The 23,829-nt window shown below is 43.2% G+C and overlaps 1 protein-coding gene across 1 annotated transcript in view; it reads left to right on the forward strand.

Annotated features, from left to right (window-relative positions):
* Window positions 1-16,841, forward strand: part of LOC143292104 (BAR/IMD domain-containing adapter protein 2-like) — a 39,609-nt gene extending 22,768 nt beyond the window's left edge. Inside the window, exons 8-15 of the mRNA XM_076602289.1 lie at window positions 3,451-3,537; window positions 4,419-4,517; window positions 5,859-5,997; window positions 6,418-6,628; window positions 8,073-8,147; window positions 8,759-8,921; window positions 9,488-10,065; window positions 13,688-16,841. Of these exons, the coding sequence (XP_076458404.1) occupies window positions 3,451-3,537; window positions 4,419-4,517; window positions 5,859-5,997; window positions 6,418-6,628; window positions 8,073-8,147; window positions 8,759-8,921; window positions 9,488-10,065; window positions 13,688-13,760 (1,425 nt within the window). The 3' untranslated portion in view covers window positions 13,761-16,841. The remainder of the gene's footprint in view (window positions 1-3,450; window positions 3,538-4,418; window positions 4,518-5,858; window positions 5,998-6,417; window positions 6,629-8,072; window positions 8,148-8,758; window positions 8,922-9,487; window positions 10,066-13,687) is intronic.
* Window positions 16,842-23,829: the final 6,988 nt, after the last annotated feature.

Here is a 23,829-nt window from a genome sequence, read left to right on the forward strand (position 1 = left end):
GATTTCCGTTCGTGCCTCCTTTGTCGCAGTTCCCTATCAGCTGTCGCCCAAGACGGAGCCTTGACCCGACACTCGGCAAATCTCTAGAACCTTCGGCCGGTTGTTGTCCACGTCCTGAATGTCTTTGTGTTTCAAAAAAACGGGACTGACGGTGGAAAAAGAAATAACCATTGTAACAGAATGTCAATGACGCGCAAAAGGAGTTGGCGAAGAAGTAACCGAGAGCAGGTCTGAACGGGAAACGTGTGAAACACTGGAAGTAAAATCAGTGCGCTTGCACAGTGTACACAACTGGGCTTGCAGAGAGCGACACAGCGCGTTCGTTCACGAGTTTGTGTATGTGTGTTTGTGTGTGTGTGTGTGTGTGTGTGTGTGTGTGTGTGTGTGTGTTGTTGTTGTTGTTGTTGTTGTTGTTGATGATGTTTTACTGGTTGGGAAATCATAAACTTGGGTCTGGTCTATTATGTTGTGATGTAGAGAGCAATTTCACTTAATTATGTTTCACCGGAGATTAGAAAAGAGAGATGAACCACTTGCAGAAATTGCTGAAGCCAGGCAGCCTGCGCCACGACACGCATTCATTATTCATGAGCTGCCTTTGCCCCGCCCAAACTAAAGGAAAGCGTCAGTCGAACGCAGTCTCCTGAGTGATTTTATCATTTGGATTACACCTTTTTTCCCTTTTCTGTTTGCTTCATCCCACGCAGATGTCAAACTCAATTTTGTTGTGAATAACATTCCTAAATATTTATATGTATTGGTTACTTTTATTTCCCTATCACCACAGCACCATTTTTCACGAGTTGAAAGATGACCTCCATTGCGGAAAACTATAATATTGGTCTTATCGAGATTCACTGTTTGTTGTAGTCTGTCTGTTTCTTGCTTAAGGGCATTTAATTGATTTTGTAACCCTATGGGTGTGTCAGACAAGAGAACAACATCATCAGCAAATAGCATTAAGAGCAAATCTGTTGCGCCAGGTATCATTTGTATTCCATGTCTCCCCTTCTTTGATAACTCCACTGCCAATTCACCGATGAAAAAGGAAAACAGCTGTGAGCTTAGCATACAACCTTGTTTAACCCCTCTTGGACACTGAAAAAAGTCTGAATAAATACCTTTGTCATGAACACATACAAGTACAGAATCGTAGATGCTTTTAACAGCCATGTAAAACTCCCGAGAGAGAGAGAGAGACAGAGGCAGAGACAGAGACTTAGAGAGAGAGATAGAGCACAATACAACGGTCTGCTCGGGCAACATGAAGCGTTCGTATATATATGAATTATATATATGATTATGTACATATAGATAGATTTAGATTTACATACTGATAGCTCTATATGAAATTATGTATGTATGTATTCATGTATGCATGTATGTATGTATAGACAGATGTTAGAAGAGAGACAGAGCTGATTTTTTTTTTTTTTTTTTTTTTTTTTTTAAGAAATGGTGATGTAAACCAGAAAGTGTGAAGAAAAAGTAGCGTTACGAAAACGCAGTTCAATAATGTATAACTGTCTCTCTCATGTGCAACATTGCGCTGGAGGGGGGGGGGGGGTGGAGTTGGTGGTGGGGGGAGCTGCTTTATTTTCTTTTTATATTATCTACATTCAAGCAGATGCTAACGTGCTAAAAACCAAGCAAAAATGAATCGGTTTTCATTGTATACAGCGAATCTTACTACACGTAGGAAATTCCAGGCATAACTTAACTTTCGCTTTACTGCAGCTGAACCGTCAGAACCGACCAGTTTCCTTCAGGTGGGGAAGGAGAGGGTGATTTACCCCCACCCTTCCGCACTGCGTGTGTGCCCCAAAACGGCTTCAGCACTGTTATAGACAGTAAGAAGGGGCCTGCCGCGAGTGGTTTATCTCTCTTTTCTAATCTCCGGTTTCACCTATAAGTTAACAGTAAGTCTGTGATGCTGATTACGCTTATTTTTAGATACAGCTTTTTTTTCTATAACTGTAAGTCTTATATTATACGGACTGTGCTTATGTTTCATATTTTTCATCGTGTATTATCAATCTGTTCTTACTTCGTTTAGGAAATGCTACATATGTATGTGTGTGTGTGTGTGTGTGTGTGTGTGTGTGTGTGTGTGTACGACTGTGCATATTTTATATTTTTCATCGCGTTTTATCAGTTGATTTTTCTCCATTTAAAATTTAGATAATGTCTAGTGTGGGCGTATGTGTGTGAATGTATGTATATATATATATATATATATATATATATATATATATGTGTGTGTGTGTGTGTGTGTGTGTGTGTGTGTGTGTGTGTACTGCAGTTTTAATATTATTGTCAGTTTTTAGGTATTGAGTGTTGTATTTTAATCCTAGGCTGTGCCTAGTTTCTAGTATTGGACAAGGAATCTTTAATTTATTTATTCATACATTAGTAGGAGTAGTAGTAGTAATAGTATCATGTTCAGTGTTGTTGTTATTATTATTACTGCTGTTGTAGTTATCAACATCATCATTATCATTATTACTGTTATTATCATTGTTATTGTTGTTGTCATTTATTTATATATTTGATTATGTAATTGTTTATATACGTTATAAACTCTGCTTGATTTACTGACGGGCTTATTTATTATTGTAACCTACTTGTTTATATTTGTTTTTAGTAATTTCTTATAACGAGTGTGAAATGGAGACTGATGGCGGGCGCATGGATATTTGATGCAGCTGAGATTGTGTGCTTCTGAGCGTATGCAAATGAGCTGAATGGCTTATGCATGTCTATATTTGTGCTATATAGAATTTAACTGTGTTCCACCACACCAAGCATCTCCTTTTAAGGACAATAAATTATCTTGTGATCTTGTGATCCAAGTCTCTTGAAAATACTTGAATAATATTTCTTTTTGAATACAACAGAGATCAAAGAGATAAAATCAAAATGGTTTCAGATTAAGGTAAGTTATCGTGTTCTTGTAACAAAGTCTATGCTGATGAATATGGGAGTGCCCTCAAATAACAAGTGTAATTTTTGTCAAGATAAAAACACGATCCTACATACTTTGTGGGAATGTAATCATGTTCAAAACTTTGGGACAGAGTTAGCTGAATTCTTTGCATACAAAAATAGAATCAACAAAGTAAAGCCAACACAGCAGATCTTACAGTAGACCTTAAACAGGCACATGGAATAGACAGCTACGGTTTTGAAATTAATATGCAGTGTAACATATTTGTTCATAAGTGGGCACCATACGTAAAATGTTGGACAGGGCTGAACTCTGAAATGGGATCAGTGTGTTCATGTTTATCTATTGTTCAGCCAGTGTTCTTTTGATGTTGAGTAGTCCATTTTCAGAGCGGTATTCTATTTCCACTTCGCAGTGTATCAGATGTATTTGATTCCGTAAACGTTTGTCTGAATAAAAATGGTTGGAAAACATTCCCAAAGCAATGATGACTTTTGTTGCAGGCGTTACTAGAAGAGCGCAAGTGTTACTGTTTTATCCTGGCCCGGCTGTGTTCTGTTAGCTCCACACAGCTGTACTACCACGACAGGGTGAGTGTTGGCTGCCTCACACACACACACACACACACACACACAGAGGTTTTCTTTCAGTCGCAACTGAAACGAGGCAAGTGGCTGTCTGACATGTGTCAGAGAATTAGGAGTTGTCAGACTATCACCATAGACCTGCTGACACCTTCACCCGCACACACCTGACTGGTTGATACTGAACCATTATCGATAGCCCCGTTGTGGGCTGTTTGGACTGCACCGTATTGGTTTTCCACTGATCTGTTTTGTTGGTTGGCCAGTGTGTCTGTGCAATGTCTGTGCATGAGTCAGTCCTTTGGGTGGTCGTGTCTGCAGTAAGATCCGTTACGACTTGACCTGTGTTTCTGTCTTTTTCTCCAGATGAACATAAATAATTTCTGACCGATTTGTTGAACAGGTGTTTTGAATAACATCGTTCGCATTACAAACATATATATGCAAAAAGGTGAAAAATCTTTATTATATGCACATGAAAATATGCAAACCGAGATAGTAAAAAAAAAATGAATAGGTAAATAAATAAAATCAGCTTAGACCTTATATACTAAATAAGATCTAAGTATATTTTTTTCCATTCCCACAGCACCAAAAATGATAGAATAACAGTTATAAAAAAAATTGAATCAAATAACAAAAAAGTATTGTTAGCGTTTGTATTCTTATTAACACTAGTATTAACACAGCTATCATACAGCTACTACTGTTGCTGCAGTTTGGTTGTTGCATTGGAGGGGGCGGGGGTTTTTGTTTTTGTCATCATCATCATCATCATCATCATCATCAAATCATCATCATCGCCATCGTACACAGTTCCATCACCTCCTCGCCCCCCCCCCCCCTTCCACACACACACCCTGACTGCCCGCTGGGTGCTGTATCAGGGCGTGGACCTGATGACGGTGGAGCTGGGTCACTGGAAACAGCTGTGCTCCCAGCCCAACATCCTGCCCCGCTCTGCGGACCCGCTGCTGAGGATAGCGGTGAGTGTACTGCCTCCCTTGTCTGGCCACAGGGCCTGCTGAGGATAGCGGTGAGTGTACTGCCTCCCTTGTCTGGCCACAGGGCCTGCTGAGTGCTGAGGATAGCGGTGAGTGTACTGCCTCCCTTGTCTGGCCACAGGGCCTGCTGAGGATAGCGGTGAGTGTACTGCCTCCCTTGTCTGGCCACAGGGCCTGCTGAGTGCTGAGGATAGCGGTGAGTGTACTGCCTCCCTTGTCTGGCCACAGGGCCTGCTGAGTGCTGAGGATAGCGGTGAGTGTACTGCCTCCCTTGTCTGGCCACAGGGCCTGCTGAGTGCTGAGGATAGCGGTGAGTGTACTGCCCTTCCTTGTCTGGCCACAGGGCCTGCTGAGGATAGCGGTGAGTGTACTGCCCTTCCTTGTCTGGCCACAGGGCCTGCTGAGTGCTGAGGATAGCGGTGAGTGTACTGCCCTTCCTTGTCTGGCCACAGGGCGGTCTGGGTGTGGTGAACAGCACATTCCCTGCTATCCCTCACCATCACAATAGTTCATGAACAACTTGTCTTGTCTTGTTCTTGTGCAGTGGCTGTGACCTCATTTGGTCTGAAAGGATAACATGTGACTGTTAGGGTATGTAGGATCAGTCATGCTCTCTGTCTCTGTCTCTGTCTCTCTGTGTGTCTTTCTCAGGTTAAGTTATGATGATGATGATGGTGATGATAATAATAATAATAATGCACACTTCCCACCAGACAGCACTCCCATGTTTGTGTGGTCTGTTTCTTTCTCGCTCCTTTAAACATGCAAATCTGTCTCCACGTGTCCCCCCCCCCCGCCCCCCCCCCGCCCCCCCCCCTCCCCACACACACACACACACACACCCCGCCTCTCTCTCTCTCTCTCTCTCTCTCTCTCCCATCTTCACACCAACACCAAGACATCCAGGGGAAGAAAACAATGAAAAACACGCATTCAAAGTCCAGTCACGTACAGTCCATGTATGACTCAGTGTTATACATGTATCAACACAGAGGTGTTAATAATTCTTTCACGCACTGGAACACGTAAGTGCAACAGGTTTTTCTTTTTCAAGCCCGCCCACAAGCACGAAATGTACCTATTGACACGGAGGCACAGACTCAGATACACACACACACGCACGCACACACGCTCGCATGCACACACACAGGCACACAGACACACAGACACACACACACACACACACACACACACACACACACACACACACACACACCCTTCTCTCTCTCTGTCTCAGCTTCTCTCAGTCGTCAAGGTAATCTTTATTGACCATAGATACACAGACCAATCAATACACAGACAAGCAATACCTGTGCTGTACAGGACAACACCAACTGTTCCCCATACATGTCGGAGAGCGGAGGTCACAGCCCCTATGACCACAGCAGTAGGACGTCGTCCGAGGGGCAGCGCTCAGGCCCCCCGTCAGAGTATGCCATGCCTGCCTCGCCCAGTACCTCCAGTGGGTATTCCTTCTTTTTACAGCTAGTGCTGCAGGCATGAAATGAACTGAAACAGTGTGTTTGTGCGTGCGTGCGTGCGTGTGTGTGTGTGTGTGTGTGTGTGTGTGTGTGTGTGTGTGTGTGCATGTGTATGTGTGCGTGCGCGTGTCTGTATGTGTGTGTGCGTGTGTGTGTGTGTGCGTGTGCATGCGCGTGTGCGCATGCGTGTGCGTGCTTGTGAAAGATGAAATAGACGGGGAGGAAGTGAACGTGCCACTGTTTAGGTTGGGTCAGCCCTGACTCTGACCCGCCCTTTTCTTCCTCCTCTCTTTATGTATCTCTTCGTGGACGACTATGACGACAATGATGAGACAACCACATGGACGACCATGACGATACCAAGGAACACTGACGTGCACCTAACACCGCTCCCTGTGCAGATGACATCCTGCCCCACACCGTGGCCATGGCCATGTCCAAGCCGCCCTCGGGTCCTCCCCCCGGCCCCCCGGGGGGTCTGCAGGTGCGGGCACTGTACGGACACATCGGGGACGAGGAGAGCCAACTGTCCTTCAGCATGGGCGACGCCATCACTCTGCTGGGGGACGCCGCTGACGGCTGGCAGTTCGGACACAACGCCCGTACTGGACAGTACGTGTGGGGCGGGGTGGGTGTGTGTGTGGGGGGGAGGGGGGGCAGGTGAGGGGGTGCAGCTCGGACACAACGCCCGTACTGGACAGTACATGAGGGGCGGGGAGGTTTTGGTAGAGGGAGGGGAGGTGGGTCTCGAATTTGGTATGATTTGAGTTGATTTGGTTTTGTTTGGGTGTGATGGCTTGAGGTATTCAAATTAGCCATCACAGCACTGCACAGCACAGCACAGCACGCCACGACATAGCACATCACAGCGCAGCACAACACGCCACGACATAGCACAGCACAACACGCCACGACATAGCACAGCACAGCGCAGCACAACACGCCACGACATAGCACAGCACAGCACAACACGCCATGACATAGCACAGCACAGCACAGCACAACACGCCACGACATAGCACAGCGCAGCACAACACGCCACGACATAGCACAGCACAGCACAACACGCCATGACATAGCACAGCACAGCACAACACGCCATGACATAGCACAGCACAGCGCAGCACAACACGCCACGACATAGCACAGCACAACGCAGCACAACACGCCACGACATAGCACAGCACAACGCAGTGTAGCACAACACGCCACGACATAGCACATCACAACGCAGTGTAGCACAACACGCCACGACATAGCACAGCACAACGCAGTGTAGCACAACACGCCACGACATAGCACATCACAACGCAGTGTAGCACAACACGCCACGACATAGCACAGCACAACGCAGTGTAGCACAACACGCCACGACATAGCACAGCACAGCGCAGCGTAGCACAACACGCCACGACATAGCACAGCACAACGCAGCGTAGCACGCCACGACATAGCACAGCACAACGCAGCGTAGCACAGCACAACGCAGCGTAGCACAACACGCCACGACATAGCACAGCACAGCACAACGCAGTGTAGCACGCCACGACATAGCACAGCACAACGCAGCGTAGCGCGCCACGACAGCACAGCACAGCATTGCATAGCACGACATGTGACAACAAAACACTACATAGCACGACACAGCACTTTATAACATAGCACTGCTTAGCACAGCATAGCACAACAAGACATTGCACAGCTCATCGTTATCTTCAACCAGAACACTGTGTAGCACAGTCAGTTCTCTGACAAGACCAGTGAGGCATACAAGAGAACAGAAGTTTTCCGTCGCCGCTTACACGGTCTCATTAGAAGACAAATCTATTCTGAACAACACGAACAACGAAATTCTATTCTGAGATGCCGTGGAAGCCTGAGTGGATGAGTATTGATTGTGTATGCAGGGTGGGAGAAAACTATTGAACATCATCACTCGTGTTTTCGTTTGGTTGACAGTGGATATATATATATATATATATATATATATATATATATATATATATATATATATATATATATAATTTTTATTTTTATTTATTTATTTTTTTTGCAGGTATGGTTGGTTTCCGCTCTCTTTCACTGACTCCATGGAGGTCAGGGAACAGCTGCAGACCCAGACACCCATGAGGTTTGTGCAGGTTATAGAAAGTATAGCTTGTCACAGTGTGTGTGTGTGTGTGTGTGTGTGTGTGTGTTGTAATCAATACATAAATGATATAGCTCATTTATAGTCACTCTTTTCGTATGCTGTTTTAAACAAACTTTATTCACAGAAACATCAGAGCAGCAGAGCAACACATAATTCAAAGCACAACAAGCAAAGCTTATAACATTGCTCTAAATTGGTCATTTGTCAGCTTTGTTCGTGGACACAGTGAAATGCTAATTCCCAAGCTTCTCGAAAAACTGATTTTTATCATTTCATTATCTTTCTTTGGAGAGCGCATTTTTAATTTCGAGTGAGTAATTGGGTGTATGCAGTGTATACGTGTGTGTATGCGTACGTGCAGGTCAAGAATTGAGGTGTTTGAGGAAAGAAAAGAAATGATGACGGGTCAGTGTGGGAGACCGAAGAAAGTTGAACTTTGGCCAGCACGTGACTGTGTTGGTGTGTATAGCAACATACAATACGTGACTGTGTTGGCGTGTATAGCAACATACAATACGTGACTGTGTTGGTGTGTATAGCAACATAAAATCACCTGCAGCTGACGCACACATGTGTATGGGTGCCCACAGATACCAGAGACCGAGGGCAAAAAGTTTCAGCGAGATGAACGGGGATGCCCGCTCCCTGTCGGACTTCCACGGGTGGAGCATGGAGCACTACGTGCCTGGCTCCACTGCCAGACCACACTCCCTGCACGAGTCCTCTCTGGTCACGGCCCCTAGTCTGCCACAGGTCCCTTCTCCGTCTGTCTGTCTGTCTGTCTGTGGATCTGTGTGATTCTGTCTGTGGATCTGTGTGATTCTGTCTGTGGATCTGTGTGATTCTGTCTGTGGACCTCTATGATTCTGTCTGTGGACCTCTATGATTCTGTCTGTGGATCTGTCTGCTTCTGTCTCTTTGTTTGTGCGTCTCACTCTTTCTATCTCTCTCTGCCTTCTTCTCTTTCCTTCCATTCCTTTTTGCGTATGCACGTATGCACTTGCGTGTATGTATGTATGTCAGTGAGTGCGCGCGTGTGTGTGTGTGTGCTGAACGAAGTGGATTCATCAGCAGGAACTGTCCATCGACGACGCGTTGTCCGTGGTTCATTGATTTGTGTCAAATGTATCATGTTCATCTGTCGTGTGTAAACGTGCAAAGGTCAGGAAGAGATGGTTTGATGATATCTGTAGTGTATTGTTCACAGCGATAAGGGTTCAATGCGGCACGACAAGAAAGGCCAGGCTGTTGACGTATTTTCCTGTGAAAGAAGGAAAAAAGGTATAATGGCTGACCCCGTGAAGTGTTGGTGTGTGCAGCTGTTTGGCCAGGGCGATCTGCACTATTCCACCAACACGACTACAGCAGCGCACTCTTCCGCCATCTTCTCCATGGGAACTCGGTCACAGCCAGCTTCCAGAGCCCCCTCCCGACCCCCCTCCCCTCCCCTCCCGCCACCCCCTCCCCTCTTCAACCCCGGCGCTCCCCCCTCATCTTCCGCCCCGAGGGTGCCCCCTCCCACCCTGTCCCGCAACCCCAGCATGAAGAGCATTCACCACACGGCGGAGACGTCTTCCCCCGTGCCTGTCCACATGCCTCCCTCCGCCCCCGCCCCGCCCTCCCCAGCCCCCTCCCCTCTGTCCTCGTCCTCCACTGGCCCACCGTCCATATCGTCCGTGGCCTCCCAGGCGGCCTCCATGGCCCTGCGCAACGTGATGTCTCATAGCGCCGCCCCTGGGCTGCCGCCCCGCGGAGTGCCCGCCGTGCCGCCCCGTCCCCCCTCGCTGGACCACGTGCAGAGCGCCGCCATCCAGCCTGCTCCTCCTCCAGCCTCGGGGTCCTCTTCCGCCGCTCCGCCACCTCCCCCTCCTCCGCCACCACCACCCCTACCACCCTCGTGAGTTCTTCAGTTAATGTAGCAGCAATGAGGTTTTTTGAGGACATGTCACACTTCACACAGATTCATTGCAGCTGTCACATATTTATCTTGAGATGGCCCTCACAATTATGACGTTTAGCAGAAGAATGAAGTAATTGGATGAAAATCTGCAAATAACGCAAAGGAAGTTCAGTATTAGAAGACAAAGTTAGTAAGTTTTACTGTTTTGATTTCGTAAGACAAAGGTGCACAGCGCCATACACACTTGTTTGTTCTCTGCCACACAAGTATTGTATATCTTCCAATAGGCAACTAAGCATGCCTGATGAAGTCTCTATTACATCAAACATTAATTGCTTGCTCTGATGTCTCAGCAGACTCTCTCGTGTGCGGGTTTTTGGGGATTTGTTGAACCCTCAAAGATCTTACAATCTTCGCCACTTTTAACAGGAATGTAAGTGTTTGTCGTGAAGGTACGTTAATCAGACAGACAGGGTGGAAACTATACGCATAATTCAAAACTGTTGGGTTGTTATCACTCTTTATTCTTTCTTTCTTGTTCAACACTTTCCCGTGTTTTACGTTGGATGCCTGTATCAACACAACATGGTGTGTTCTGTATATAGTGTTACGCATCTTATGTAGCTGTTCTTCCATATGTGTTGTGTACAGTTTGCTTTAATTTTACGTGCCTACTTTATGGCTCATTTTTATTGTAGTTCTTTCATTAATAGTATAAATGAATAACTATCAGTTTAAACGGTGTTAAAGGGACAATTGAAGTTTACAGTAGTTCTTTCCATAGTCATTCTGAATATAAGACCTGTCTGGAGCAGAACTCATTAAAGTGATTGTTATTCTAACAAAGAAGATAATTAAGAACTGTAAAATATGTAAGAAACCCGAGCGCAAGGACGAGTTGGAAGGAAGAAGCAGAAAAGCTGAACCTGAACACAGACAGACATAAGCTTTGGAAGTTTGCCAAGGCAATGATTGATGAGGACACAATGTTAGCCCCTGTCATGTTGGAAAAAGACCAGGAGATAGTGACAGAGTAAAAAGCAGCAAACTGCTTTATAGACAGCTTTGAACAGATCAGCAACATCCAGAAGACAGGAAACAACCAATCCATGACGAGCTAAAGAACCACCAGAGTAAACAAGATCCACCAGAAAACATGAATAAGCCATTCAACAAGGAGTTGGAGGATGCACTAGGCCCTGGCAAAGTTACCAACGAGATGCTTGAACACCGGCACCAAAGCAAAATCCAGACTCCTCACTCTCTTCAGTACCAGTTGGGAAAATGGGCAGGTTCCATAGAACTGGCGAGAAGCCGACATGGTGCCCATCCACAGGAAGGGCAAGGACTGAAAGAGAGCCCACGGCCCTACCAGTTGTGTTGGAAAGCTCATGGAGCGAATGATCACAACACACACCCAATATGGCACCTGGAGAAGAACAACATCATCACTCCAGAGCATGCAGGCTTCAGGCAACACCGTTCCACTGAGGACCAGGTGACTTACATTGCCCTGAAGATCGAGAATGGCTTTCAGAGCAAACAGCATACTCTGACGGTGTGGATAGACTTGTAAAAGGCTTACAAGGTCTGGAAAAATGGGCTCTGTCTGAAACTCCAAAAGAGCAGTGTGTACTAGTGGATCTCTGTACCTGAACAAAAGGAAGGCCCGAGGCCATGTGAATGGGGCATACAGTCGTAAAAAGACACTGAGAGAAGGAGTGCTCCAAGGAGGCGTCTTTAGCTCAACCTTGTTCCTGATCTTCACTAAATACATCATCAGAGATCTGCCATGCAAAGTCCAGGGAGCCATAGATATATGCTGACGATCAGGTCCTTCAATGCTGGGAGAAACACCTCACAACACCTAACTACAGGCTGCAGCAGGTGCTCAATGTTTTTGAAGACCGGACTAAACAGTGGCTTGTTACGATAAGCACAAAAAGACGAATTACACTCTTTGACCTCTCAGTAAAAAAATTTTTTTAAAACAGAAGGCCACGCTGCGCATCGATGGACAAACTCTACCTGCGGAGGACATTCCCATTTACCTTGCTGTAATTTTCGATAGGCACTTCACATGGAAGCAGCAAGCAGAGAAGGCAGAAGCTAGAGTCAGGGTGTCATTTGGCCTCATGAAGAAGCTGGCAGGAACTACTTCTGGCGCAGACACCATGACCCTCAAGAGGCTCTACATTGGAAGAGTCGGGCCAGTGCTTGAGTATTGTGTGACAGCATGGGGCACCACAGCAAAGTCCAGCTTTGATCGGGTCAGCAAGGTGTAGAACCAGGTACCCCGCATCATCACCAGGGCCACGAAGCCAACGCCAATACTGGAGCTTGAAACCGTCACAGGGCTCCAGCCTCTTGAGGATCGCAGAGATGCCCAGCTCCTGACCAAAGCTGCCAAATTCGAGAGGCTGCAGAATGATCCCATGAAAGACTGACTGTCCCAGTCAACTAAAGGGCGACTTAAAAGAAACAGCATTGTCCAACCACTATCCTAAAGAGTCCTTGACATGTTTATACTGACGGCTCTGCCGAGGAAGCTGTACAAAATGGTGGGGCAGAAATCTACATTGAGAACCCAGGAGGCAGGGAAGAAAAGATCTGCTTGGCTACAGGCCTCTATTCCACCAACTATAGTGCGGAGGCAGAAGCCCTGAAAACAGCAGCAGCCTTCATCGAGGTCAGCGCTCATGCTACCCACAACGTAGTTTTTCTGACTGATGTCCACTCCATCCTGGATAGGTCCACCAGCTACTCCGGGGTAAAGACTATCATCAAGACCAAGCAGCAGATGGAGTGGATGCAACAGCATCCACACCACAAATAGACAGTGTTCAAACTCAGGACAGGCCCAAAAGCCTTAACCACCACTTATTTACTAAATTCCGCATTAGTCACTCCGCACGGTGCCCCTGTAGGAATGACAGCCAGACAACAGAAAACGTGCAGTACTCCTGCCCCCTTTATGAGACACTCAGAAAGAGGAACAGGCCCGACCCCTTCATGAGACACTCAGAAAGAGGAACAGGCCCGACCCCTTCATGAGACACTCAGAAAGAGGAACAGGCCCGACCCCTTCATGAGACACTCAGAAAGAGGAACAGGCCCGACCCCTTCATGAGACACTCAGAAAGAGGAACAGGCCCGACCCCTTCATGAGACACTCAGAAAGAGGAACAGGCCCGACCCCTTCATAACAGACACTCAGAAAGAGGAACAGGCCCGACCCCTTCATAAGAGACACTCAGAAAGAGGAACAGGCCCGACCCCTTCATGAGGCACTCAGAAAGAGGAACAGGCCCGACCCAACTCCAGTGGCCCGAAATGTCCAAGGCTGCCGTCATCGCGGAGACAGGGGTGTCCATCTGACAAACAGGAAGAAAAAGAAGAAACCCTGGCTTATGGCTATACATCATTTGTAATTAATTCCAGGTCATAACATTTCGTTTTGTAAAGGGGAATGGAAAGATATTGAATGTGTATTGTCATTCGTTGGATTTATATGAAATACAGACGTTAAGTTGTTGTTGTCTTTTTCTTTTATACCTATCACATATTCAATGCAGGGCAAAGGAAATGATAATATATGCACTTGTCATTTCCGTTTCAGTAACTCACCATTTGCCAACGTGACTTTGAAGAAAACGAAAACCAACGATCGGTCGGCACCACGAATCAAGTAGCGAGCAGCAGTACAGCACAGGCAGCATGTATGGATCTTCCTGCTCCGGGCACCATTCTGTGAGAAGCCATGCCTCGTTTTGGTTTGTATCACCCTAAAGGGGGCTGGGTCCTCAGGACACAGAACAGCCTGTAACAGTGATTGTCCTGCACCTAGATGGGATTTGGTTTATGATGACTGCTTTTGTATGGTGTTGACAGATTCACATGTTCACACACACACACACACACACACACACACACACACACACACATGCACACACACACACGTGCTTATATACATACATACATTATCACACACTTCGTTCAGCACACACACACACACACACACACACACACACACACACACACACACACACACATGTAATTTGTTCTTGATGTGACCTGGTGATAGAAGAATAAAAAGGGTGGACTCAAAAAGACTTGTTTTGAAGGAAAAAATGGAAGATGCTAAGCAAAGACTGATGAGGATTTACTGTGTTGAGTCTACACCTGGATTTGATCATTAAGATATATAATGTGGGGACGATTTGGTCTTGGATTGTCGTTGTTTGAGGTACAATCCAGCTGGATTGTCACTGTTGTGTCAATTTGTATGATCCATGCTGTTCTTGGTTACTTTACTATTTCTCCAGGTTCTCCGATGGAAAATGTTAGTGATATTGGCCAAAGCGCTGCATGATCCAGTTCTTTCCAGTCTTGTTTCCTGGTGTCTGTCAATCATTGAGTAAATACTTCCTGTAAAAGTGAGTTCCTGTGGTTATGTTTATGTTGTTGATTGATTCTTACTATACATTCCCGTTAATCTGTTTGTTGAAATGTATGAATATTCACCATGGGAAACATGTGATTTTAGAGGTGAAGAGGTGTGATTAGTTTATTTGCTATGTCTTACCAACGTTTTTGTTTGACCTACCATATAATGTTTCACAAGGCTACAGAACCAACGGTTTCTCAACACCCTCTTCAGGGAAGTATCAGAATAGGAATAAATGGAATTAGGTGATACTTCTTAAACACGGGTCACGCTGCAAAGAGTAGGAAACACATCACTGTTCGTCGTCTGGTTTTGTTTTCGGACCGCGCACAGATGCCATCTGCTCCAACCACGTTATGAGTAGCAACAACAGCAAAACAGGGCTGATTCAAGTATAATATATTTGTATTGTTTTGGTCAGAGACCAGACTCAAAGCGCTTTACAAATACGGGTCATTTGCACAACAGGCTGCCTACCTGGGTAGAGCCGACTGACGGCTGCCACTGGGCGCTCATCATTCGTTTCCTGTGTCGTTCAATCAGATTTCAGGCACGCACATATACACACTCGGGCAGACATTTAACATTTCACATGTATGACCGTTTTGTTTATTTACCCCGCCATGTTGGCAGCCATACTCCGTTTTCGGGGATGTGCATGCTGGGTTTGTTCTTGTTTCCATAACCCACCGAACGCTGACATGGATTACAAGATCTTTAATGTGGGTATTTGATCTTCTGCGTGCGTATGCACACGAAGGGGGTTCAGGCACTAGCAGGTCTGCACGTATGTTGACCTGGGAGATCGGAAAAATCTCCACCCTTTACCCACCAGGCGCCGTCACTGAGATTCGAACCCGGGACCCTCAGATTGAAAGTCCAACACTTTAACCATTCGGCTATTGCGCTATTGTTTTGTATTGTATTGGTTTGGTTTGTATTGTAGGCTATTGTATTCTGTTAATTTTTTTTTTCACAGCATATTTCTCTGTGTGAACTTCGGGCTTTCCTCCCTGGAGAGAGCGCGTCGCTGCGTCACCCATCTTTTCCTGCATGCAAGTGTATTTGATTTCATGTCAGAGTGGATTTCTCTGCATAATTTGCCAGGAACAACCCTTATGTTGCCGTGGGTTCTTTTACGTGCACTAAGTGCATGGTACACACGGGGCCTCGGTTTATCGTCTCATCATAACGACTAGCATCCAGACCACCACTCAAGGTATGATAGAGGGGAGAAAATACTGCCGTGTGTGAGATCCGATCCCGTTCGCTCAGATTTCTGGCTTCTTGGACAGCTACCACCAGGCCACGACGCCACTTAGGACAGAGAATGCTGAATCGAACTACAGCTGAAAGGCTGATGACTTGTATTTGTGTTATGTTGATGGTAACTATACCTTCAACAGCAAAGAACAAAACAGGATTTACCTATCTGCGGTCTACATGCAATGACAGATAATGCACAGATTTAAAAACAGCTGAATCGTGAGATTTAACTCGTCGCTGTAAAGCCAGTGTCAGCGGAGCTGCGATTTTGTTGCACTGCCAAGTCTTGTCAGTCTTCTTATCGACTGTATAAAGGATACAGAGGCTGCAGTTTGTCAACGCCCCTGCAGGGAAGCATAAGCGTGGTAGAGACAGGACTGGTAATTTAAAGTGGTTCAGTGCTATTTTGTCAGTGTTGTGTCAAACAAAATCACAACCACAGTATCAATATCACAAGCCACACAAACAGTTATCTTTAAAAGACTGCCCGTTTGATTTTGAACTCTAAGTGCTCTGACTAAAATTGCAGATCAAACAGCACTTTTTTTTTTTAACCTTTTGTATGTTTACCAGATTCACGTGTAAGTTTATCCTGAATACATCAGTGAGAAAATTAGCTCAGTTCTTGTACATTCATAACAATTGATTATTTCATTTTATCGAGAAACCTTATAATTATGTGTTCAAAAAGCTTACACACACACACGTGTATGTGTGTGTGTGTGTGTGTGTCTGTCTGTCTGTCTGTCTATGTGTATCTGTTAATGTGTGTCTGTGTGTGTACGTGTCTGTGTGATTACCTTTAAATGGTACAAGGAGAAACAAATAGTCAATCTGCATAAAATTTACATTCTTTTTTCTTCATTTCATTGTATAAACCACAGACAAGATGCCCCATTATCCTTCCGCAATAATTTTATAAATAAAAAATGCATGTTGTTTAATATAACAAAGTGACACGCAAATCCTCTAAAATTACACTTTTATCATTTCAGCATCGACCAAACCAGCTTCTTTGGAAACCCTACAGTAATTGGTATGTTAAACCGATAAGAATATGTATCTACACACACACACACACACACACACACACATATATATATATATATATATATATGTATATATATATATATATATATATATATATATATATATATTATATACCGATTGCGACAAACAGGTCAACATGTGAATCCACTGGCGAGACGAAGGTATGCACGAACGAAATTTTCGTATGTAAAATCGTCGTTTTCCATGATATTGAATGGAATGAGTTGTAACAGTCACTATAGTTAACTTAAACCCATTTAACCTGTTTACAGTCACATATTTTCAGATAAGCTCTTCATAGTGTTCGGCCGTGGTCGAGTGAATGTAAGAGGGTTAAATTAACAAGCATGCTGGATATTTTAATGATATGAAATGAGTGCGTTCAGTTTCATATAAACACCATTTAGGAACCATACCGGCCATGTAACTAGTATGAAATGTGTACCTATAGTATCATACACCATTCACGTAAGTACTCTTGGACATTTGTTTTCTTTTCTTTTTTTTTTAAAGAACAAAGAAATAGACAATAAATTCGCTCCTTTTGGTGTTACTTGATAAATTCATCTTAACCTACTTTTGTCCAGACTTACAGGGAAGAGTTAAGTGGCAATGGCTTGCAGTTGTTTGTATATGTCGTGCTCAATAGCGGCGATTGCCCATTACCGCTATGCGAAAAATCATTAAGTATTATCGGTAATGAGCGACAATTTTGCGCATTACCGGTAATGGGCAAGGCAGCCCGTGCGCATTACCCATATTGTGCAGCGATTGGGCACTGTCCGTCACACGGTGCACCTGTCCACGCGACTGAAAACTCCATGTTTGAAATCTTTCACGACAACATCTTTGTTCTGTTTTGATTTTGTTTAATTGACAGCTCCCATACCTGGACGGGAACAACTGCATTTGCTTCCATGTCACATTTGTGATTTGGTTACTTTGATTTTGTTCTCTTCCCCATGTTCGCATGCAACGGGAGCATTTTTAACTAACAAAAAAACGTTTTTTTGAATGAACCGACATCGGAGCCAAGCTTTTCCACAGCTCCAAAAGTAACAGTGTCGTATTGTTTTCTATCTTTACAGTCCTCTGGCTGCTTCCTGGTCTTCTCCTTTGAAAATTTCACTGTTTATCAAAGCCTGCATCTTCTCTTTCATGAACAACAGACGGTGATCACTCTTCATAAACTGTTGCGCTGTGGCGTCTTCAAGGGCGTGTTGGCTGCACTGATCCACGCCAACAACTGTGAGAAAGCAATACTCCGAATGAAAGTATTGTCAGCTGATTTCGTGTCCAGGGAGAAATGTGACGCACCCCGTAATGAGCAAGATGTCACAATCATTTGTATTTTTACTAACTATTCAAACAATTACTTCTTTTCTTTTTCGTGGTGAAGGGTCATATATAAGATCTCTTGCCGAACCGATCTCACCATGCCGAAAGAATCATGAGACTGGAAGTCTCTCATCTGACTGTTATTTCTTGCGCACTTCCTGCCCATAATCGGCGATGCGCAACGTTCGACTTTTGTCCATTCGTAAACTGGTAATGCGCAAAACCTTGCCTCTTACCGGTAAACGGAAAGTTTACTTTGCTCATTACCGGTAATGGACAAAAACTGTTGCGCATTATCGGTAATGCACAAATCACCGCTGTGAGCACGACATGTAATAAAAGATTGTTTCCTTGGAAAGTTAGTGTGCTTGTTTTAATGACCAGTGAGTTTGGCCTCGTGTATAACTGACATCCAACAGATTGTTCCTTGTATGTGACCAACAGCGTATCTCTTAGATTTAACCGATTCATAGAAGATGCGGAGGGGGGGGGGGAGCGGGATGGCGGTGGGGAGAAGGTAGGGAAGGCAGCGGGATTGGGGTTGGAAGGGTACGGACTTGAAATATGTTGGTGAAGATGTATTTGCGTGTATTTATTTGTTTGATATGTCATCTATTCATTCGTTATGTTTGTGTGTTTATCGATTGCTTCTTTAGATAAACCAGGACTATCAAAAATTGAGAACACTGACTGCTTGTTTGCTTTGAGGACAATGTTTGATTTGTTCACATGATGTATGCACAACGTTTTGGAGACAAATATACCCATACAATTTCGAATTGTGTGTTGTCAAGTGATAAAACAGGAAAACATAAAGCAGTTTTGGAAACTTGGAGTCTAAACAAATAGTAAAGAGTGGTAACTCTCTCCATTCACAGGGTACACAACTACAAGATGTAATGATTAACAAAGAGTAAGAGTGGTAACTCTCTCCATTCACAAGGTACACAACTTCAAGTCGGTGCTGCTTACACTATCGATTCATCTAGCACACAGGTAAATAAAAGGTACATTGGAACAAACCCAGACACTTCCTCAAAAAGGAAGCGCCGGGCCTGTCCTTATACCGATCATTTGACATGTGCACACAGCAGCAAAGACATAAGCAGCACTGACTTGAAGTTGTGTACCTTGTGAATGGAGAGAGTTACCACTCTTTACTATTTGTCATTTCATCTCCTTGAGTCTAAACGTTTTCTTCTCTATATTTTAAAAATTTGATTCCAATATTCATTTTTTGTGAGTTTTGTTACTATACCCGTGTTGTAATGTGTTTCACTTTCTGTGTATCATCAAATATCTGTGGTTTTCTCAATATTACACTTTTCTGATGTGTTTTAACATCTCTAATTATTATATTTTTCCTTTATCTAATAGCCGATCATGGAGAAGATCTTTTTATCATTTTTATATTTTATACGTATATAAGGTATATTCCATTTTATGTTGGTATCTTCTATGCGATTAAATAAACATTATCTCCTCAGCATGCGACGGCAGTGTTTTAACTTTATGTTGTACGTTTTCAACAAGAGTGATCAGTTCCCGACCATTGTCAGCATCCTTCTGTTCATCTTTTGTACACACACACATACGTGCATACATGTGATAAAAAAAAGGTGGTCAGTTGACTCTTGTAATAGACATGACCATTAACTGTGCCATGAACACGCGCTCGAAGTGAGAAGAAGGGTTTTCTTTTGTAATTTAGCCCCAGATGGAAAAGGAATTATTCCTCCCACACACACCCAACCCCCTCCACAATACTTTTATAGCGATGTGTGTGAGGGACAAGGCCTTCAACTGAAATCCTGTGAATGTGTAGAAACCATCCCGGTCAGTGCTTTGTTCTGTTCTTGTGACGTGCAAGGAAATGAGCTCATGGCAAGTTGTCTCTAGCGACAATCAGTTAAAAGAAAAATGAAATATTAATAGTCAGTCAAATATATTCGCCAATGGAGAGGGTAAATAGTATGAAAAAAGGGAGACACAGAGAAAGTGTGTGTAAGAGAGAGATAGACGCTTTGACGTTTTACTGTCATTGACCGTACAGTCCTTGTGACAGCGGGATACAATACATTTCAAGAGACATAAAATCAAACAAACAAAATGTAAACTGATATTCTCAACACACGCATAATTAACGCAAATACAGAAAACGAGACTAACATAAAACAGTTGATAACATCCGTCAGCTCGACGATCCCTAATGAATGATCGATCTTACATACACATACACACATTCATGCGTTTGTATCAAATTATCATCCAATGACATATCCATTGATAGTTGTTTTCTGAGAGTGAATAATCACAGTCACAGCAAAATTTAGTGAGATTTTTTTGTTTGTTTCATATTCGGGCATTTGAACTACTGTTTATCATTTTCTTTCGATAATCCCATGCTTCAGAAATATATTTGGACAATGATTTCATGATATCTTCATCATTCGACCTAAGCAACATTACCACATCTTTCTCAAAAAGAGTACAATTTTTACGAATAAACACATAAGATTTACAATGAAACACAAAATGGTTTTCATCATCAACAGCTGAGTTACACATTGGACAGGGAGACAGTGTTGTGTCAGTTTCAAACCATCTTTTATTGGCATTAAAGCCAAGTGTTCTCAGTCTAAATCTGGCTAGGTTTGTTCTGTGCCACTTGTTTGATATTATGATAAATGTTTTTCCTGTTTAGAATATATTTTTGAATGAAAAGAACCAACAGAACCAACAATATATTTCTTTGCATTCCGTTTGTGAATGCCACTTTTGTTTGTACTAAGCAATCAGTCTATCTTTAAGTTCAGAAATAAATCCATGTTCATATTCTACGCCCTGGCACAACCACATAATTCCAAATCCGTTTTCTATCAATGCCTTCTTCACAAAGTATGCCCAGTTTTGCTTCCCTGCTTCCTCTTGAATCAACATCATTTCATAAGCTTGCCTACATAGCCTCGATATTGGTAAACGTGTTACCTTAATCCAGTATTTGATACATTTTACAAATGTTCTTAAATGTAGTGGGTATCTGCCTGTCTCAACATACAAAATTTTATCTGATGAATGAAGTGGAACACCAAGGAAACGCTTAATAGCTAATGTGTGTACTTTTTCCATATCATTATTGTTGTTGAGGTCCCCGACTTCTGACCCAGACTTCTGCCCCGTAAGTCAGCACAGGCTCTATCTGGGTATCAAATAATTTCCAAAATATACAAAGATCAATGCAATTTAACTTTCTAAGCGATCTGATCATTTCTATGACACCCTTCTTCCCTTTTCTACATGATTCCTCCCAAGCATGCTCTTAACTTAGTTTCATTGTGAAATAAAATCTTAAGTATTTGTAAGAGTTCGTTACCTTTACATCTGCATTTCCATTACACCATATTTCATGAGCAGAAAGATGCCACCCCATTCGAAAAACCATTTCATTTGTTTTATCTAAATTAACTGACAGGTACAATCAATCAGCTTCCTGTTTTGATACAATTAGTTGATTTTGTAATCCAGTGACTGTATCTGATGAAAAAATAACATCATCTGCAAATAATAACAAAAATAATTCTATTGCTCCTGTGATCATTTAAATGCCGTGTTTACATTTCTGCGACAGTTCCACTGCTAATTCGTTTATAATTTTTTTTTTTTTAATAAATAAATAAAAAAGAAAACATCGTGGGACTAAGCAGACAACCTTGTTTTACTCCGCGTGGGCATTCAAAATAATCAGAGTAAGTACCTTTATCACGTACACAAGCCAACATTGAATCATACACACTTCTAACAGCTCTATACAAGCCTTCCTGAACTTAACAAATGCTACATATAGTTTTGTGTTTTTCATCAGATATTTTTTACCAATGCATATAGAGTGAACATAATAATTATTATGGTCTACAGTGCCATATCCCGCCATAAGAACTGCTTGTTCCTAGATTACCTTTTCTTCTCTTTCTGCCCATTTAGTTAATCTTCTGTTTGAAATATGAGTGTATACTTTACTAATTGCACTCCTCTACAATTGTCAGGATTGTCAGTATCTCCCTTTTTATGTATCGGGAGGATGACAGGTTTTGCCCACTCTGCAGGAAAAGACCCATTTTCGAATAATCTGTTGAATAAAACAACCAGAAAATCAATCACAACTGAACTGGTATGAGTTAGCATTTCACTATCTCATCTGGTCCGGCACATTTACCTGCCGTGAGGTGCTTTATATTCGCAATGGCCTCATGGGATTGACTTAAAGAGAGGCTCTGGTTCTAGCAAGTTGTTATCTACTGAAACATTTTCCTCCAGGGCCAGACTTTCAAAAGAATTGACGACAGCAGAAAGGTGATTGTAGCATTGCTGCAAACTAATTTATTTGTATACCGAAGCTTTTCTGTTTACTAACCTAACTGTCGACCAGAATGATTTTGGGACTTTGATAGAATCTTTCAGCTCTTTTAACTTTTTTTTTCGTCATATTCACGCTTCTTTGTTCTTCTTAAATTGATATGATCTGTCCTTGCCTTCACATAATTTTCTCTGTGTTCATTTTGATTTCGTTTAGTTTTACGTCTTTGAAATCTTTTGAGAAGTGTTTTGACAACCCCTTTCTTCTGTTTCCATTCATTATCAAACCAGTTGTTTGGTTGCTTCTTTCCTTTCCCCATTACACGAACCCCATATAATGCACCAACAAAAATGTCTATACACTTATCTATATCAACATCTAACATCTGGTATGCTTTAGTCATGCATTCATTAAATTCCTCAGAATCAAGCTCATTTTTATATGTGTGTGCATTCTCTTCTGACCAAACTATTCTTTCTTCACTCTGTTGTGTTGATGTGGCTGCTTTCTTTTTACCAAAGATATTTTCCCATTCCATTTCAACAGGTAAATGCCAGAAGTTTCAACAATCCCCAACACGCAGATTACAATTTTTTAACAAATTATCAGAAACAATAAAATAATCAAGCACTCTGCAACATATATGTAAGTTTACCATTCTCATCACCATTAGTACAACCATTCATAATAACCATCTCAAACAAAAAACAAAAATCTAACAAAGATTTTCCCAAATTACTTACAACGTCAACTTTAGAACAATGAAAGAGTGAGAGAATCATAGGCATTGAGCATAATAATCGGGAACTCCCTTTCCATATTGTTCTTGCATCTTAACATGCAGTGTTAGCATGAATACAAATCATCATCAATACGTTCACATGTTAATCATCATCTGCAAGCGGTCAGTCCACTGGTCACCTGGGCAGTCTGCTGTGACTGGCCACCTGCAGTGGTTCCTCTGCCGTCTGTCATCACTTCTGTTTGTGGCCCTGAGGACAGCGTTTTTTTCCTGGAAACCAAGAGGTCCCTGTCTGCTTCCATCCCTAAGAGGTTGGGGCAGTCAGTTCTACTCTCCTTCCTTGAGGGTGGCCTGGCTGTCAGTCCTTCGCACTTTGAGGCTATACAGTGACAGAAGTCTACGTTAAAGAAACAAACGAAAAGGTTTGCTCCTGGCTTAAACCTGTAGAAAATACCCATTTTCTGAAATGTACAAAACTCACTCGGTTGAGAAACAGGTTGTGGCTATACTCTCCTCGCAGTTTGAGTGCAACACAGAAGACGCGTGGAGGTAAACAACAGTACA

Source organism: Babylonia areolata, chromosome 18 (genome assembly GCF_041734735.1).
Source record: "Babylonia areolata isolate BAREFJ2019XMU chromosome 18, ASM4173473v1, whole genome shotgun sequence".
NCBI classification, from domain to species: Eukaryota; Metazoa; Mollusca; class Gastropoda; order Neogastropoda; family Buccinidae; genus Babylonia; species Babylonia areolata.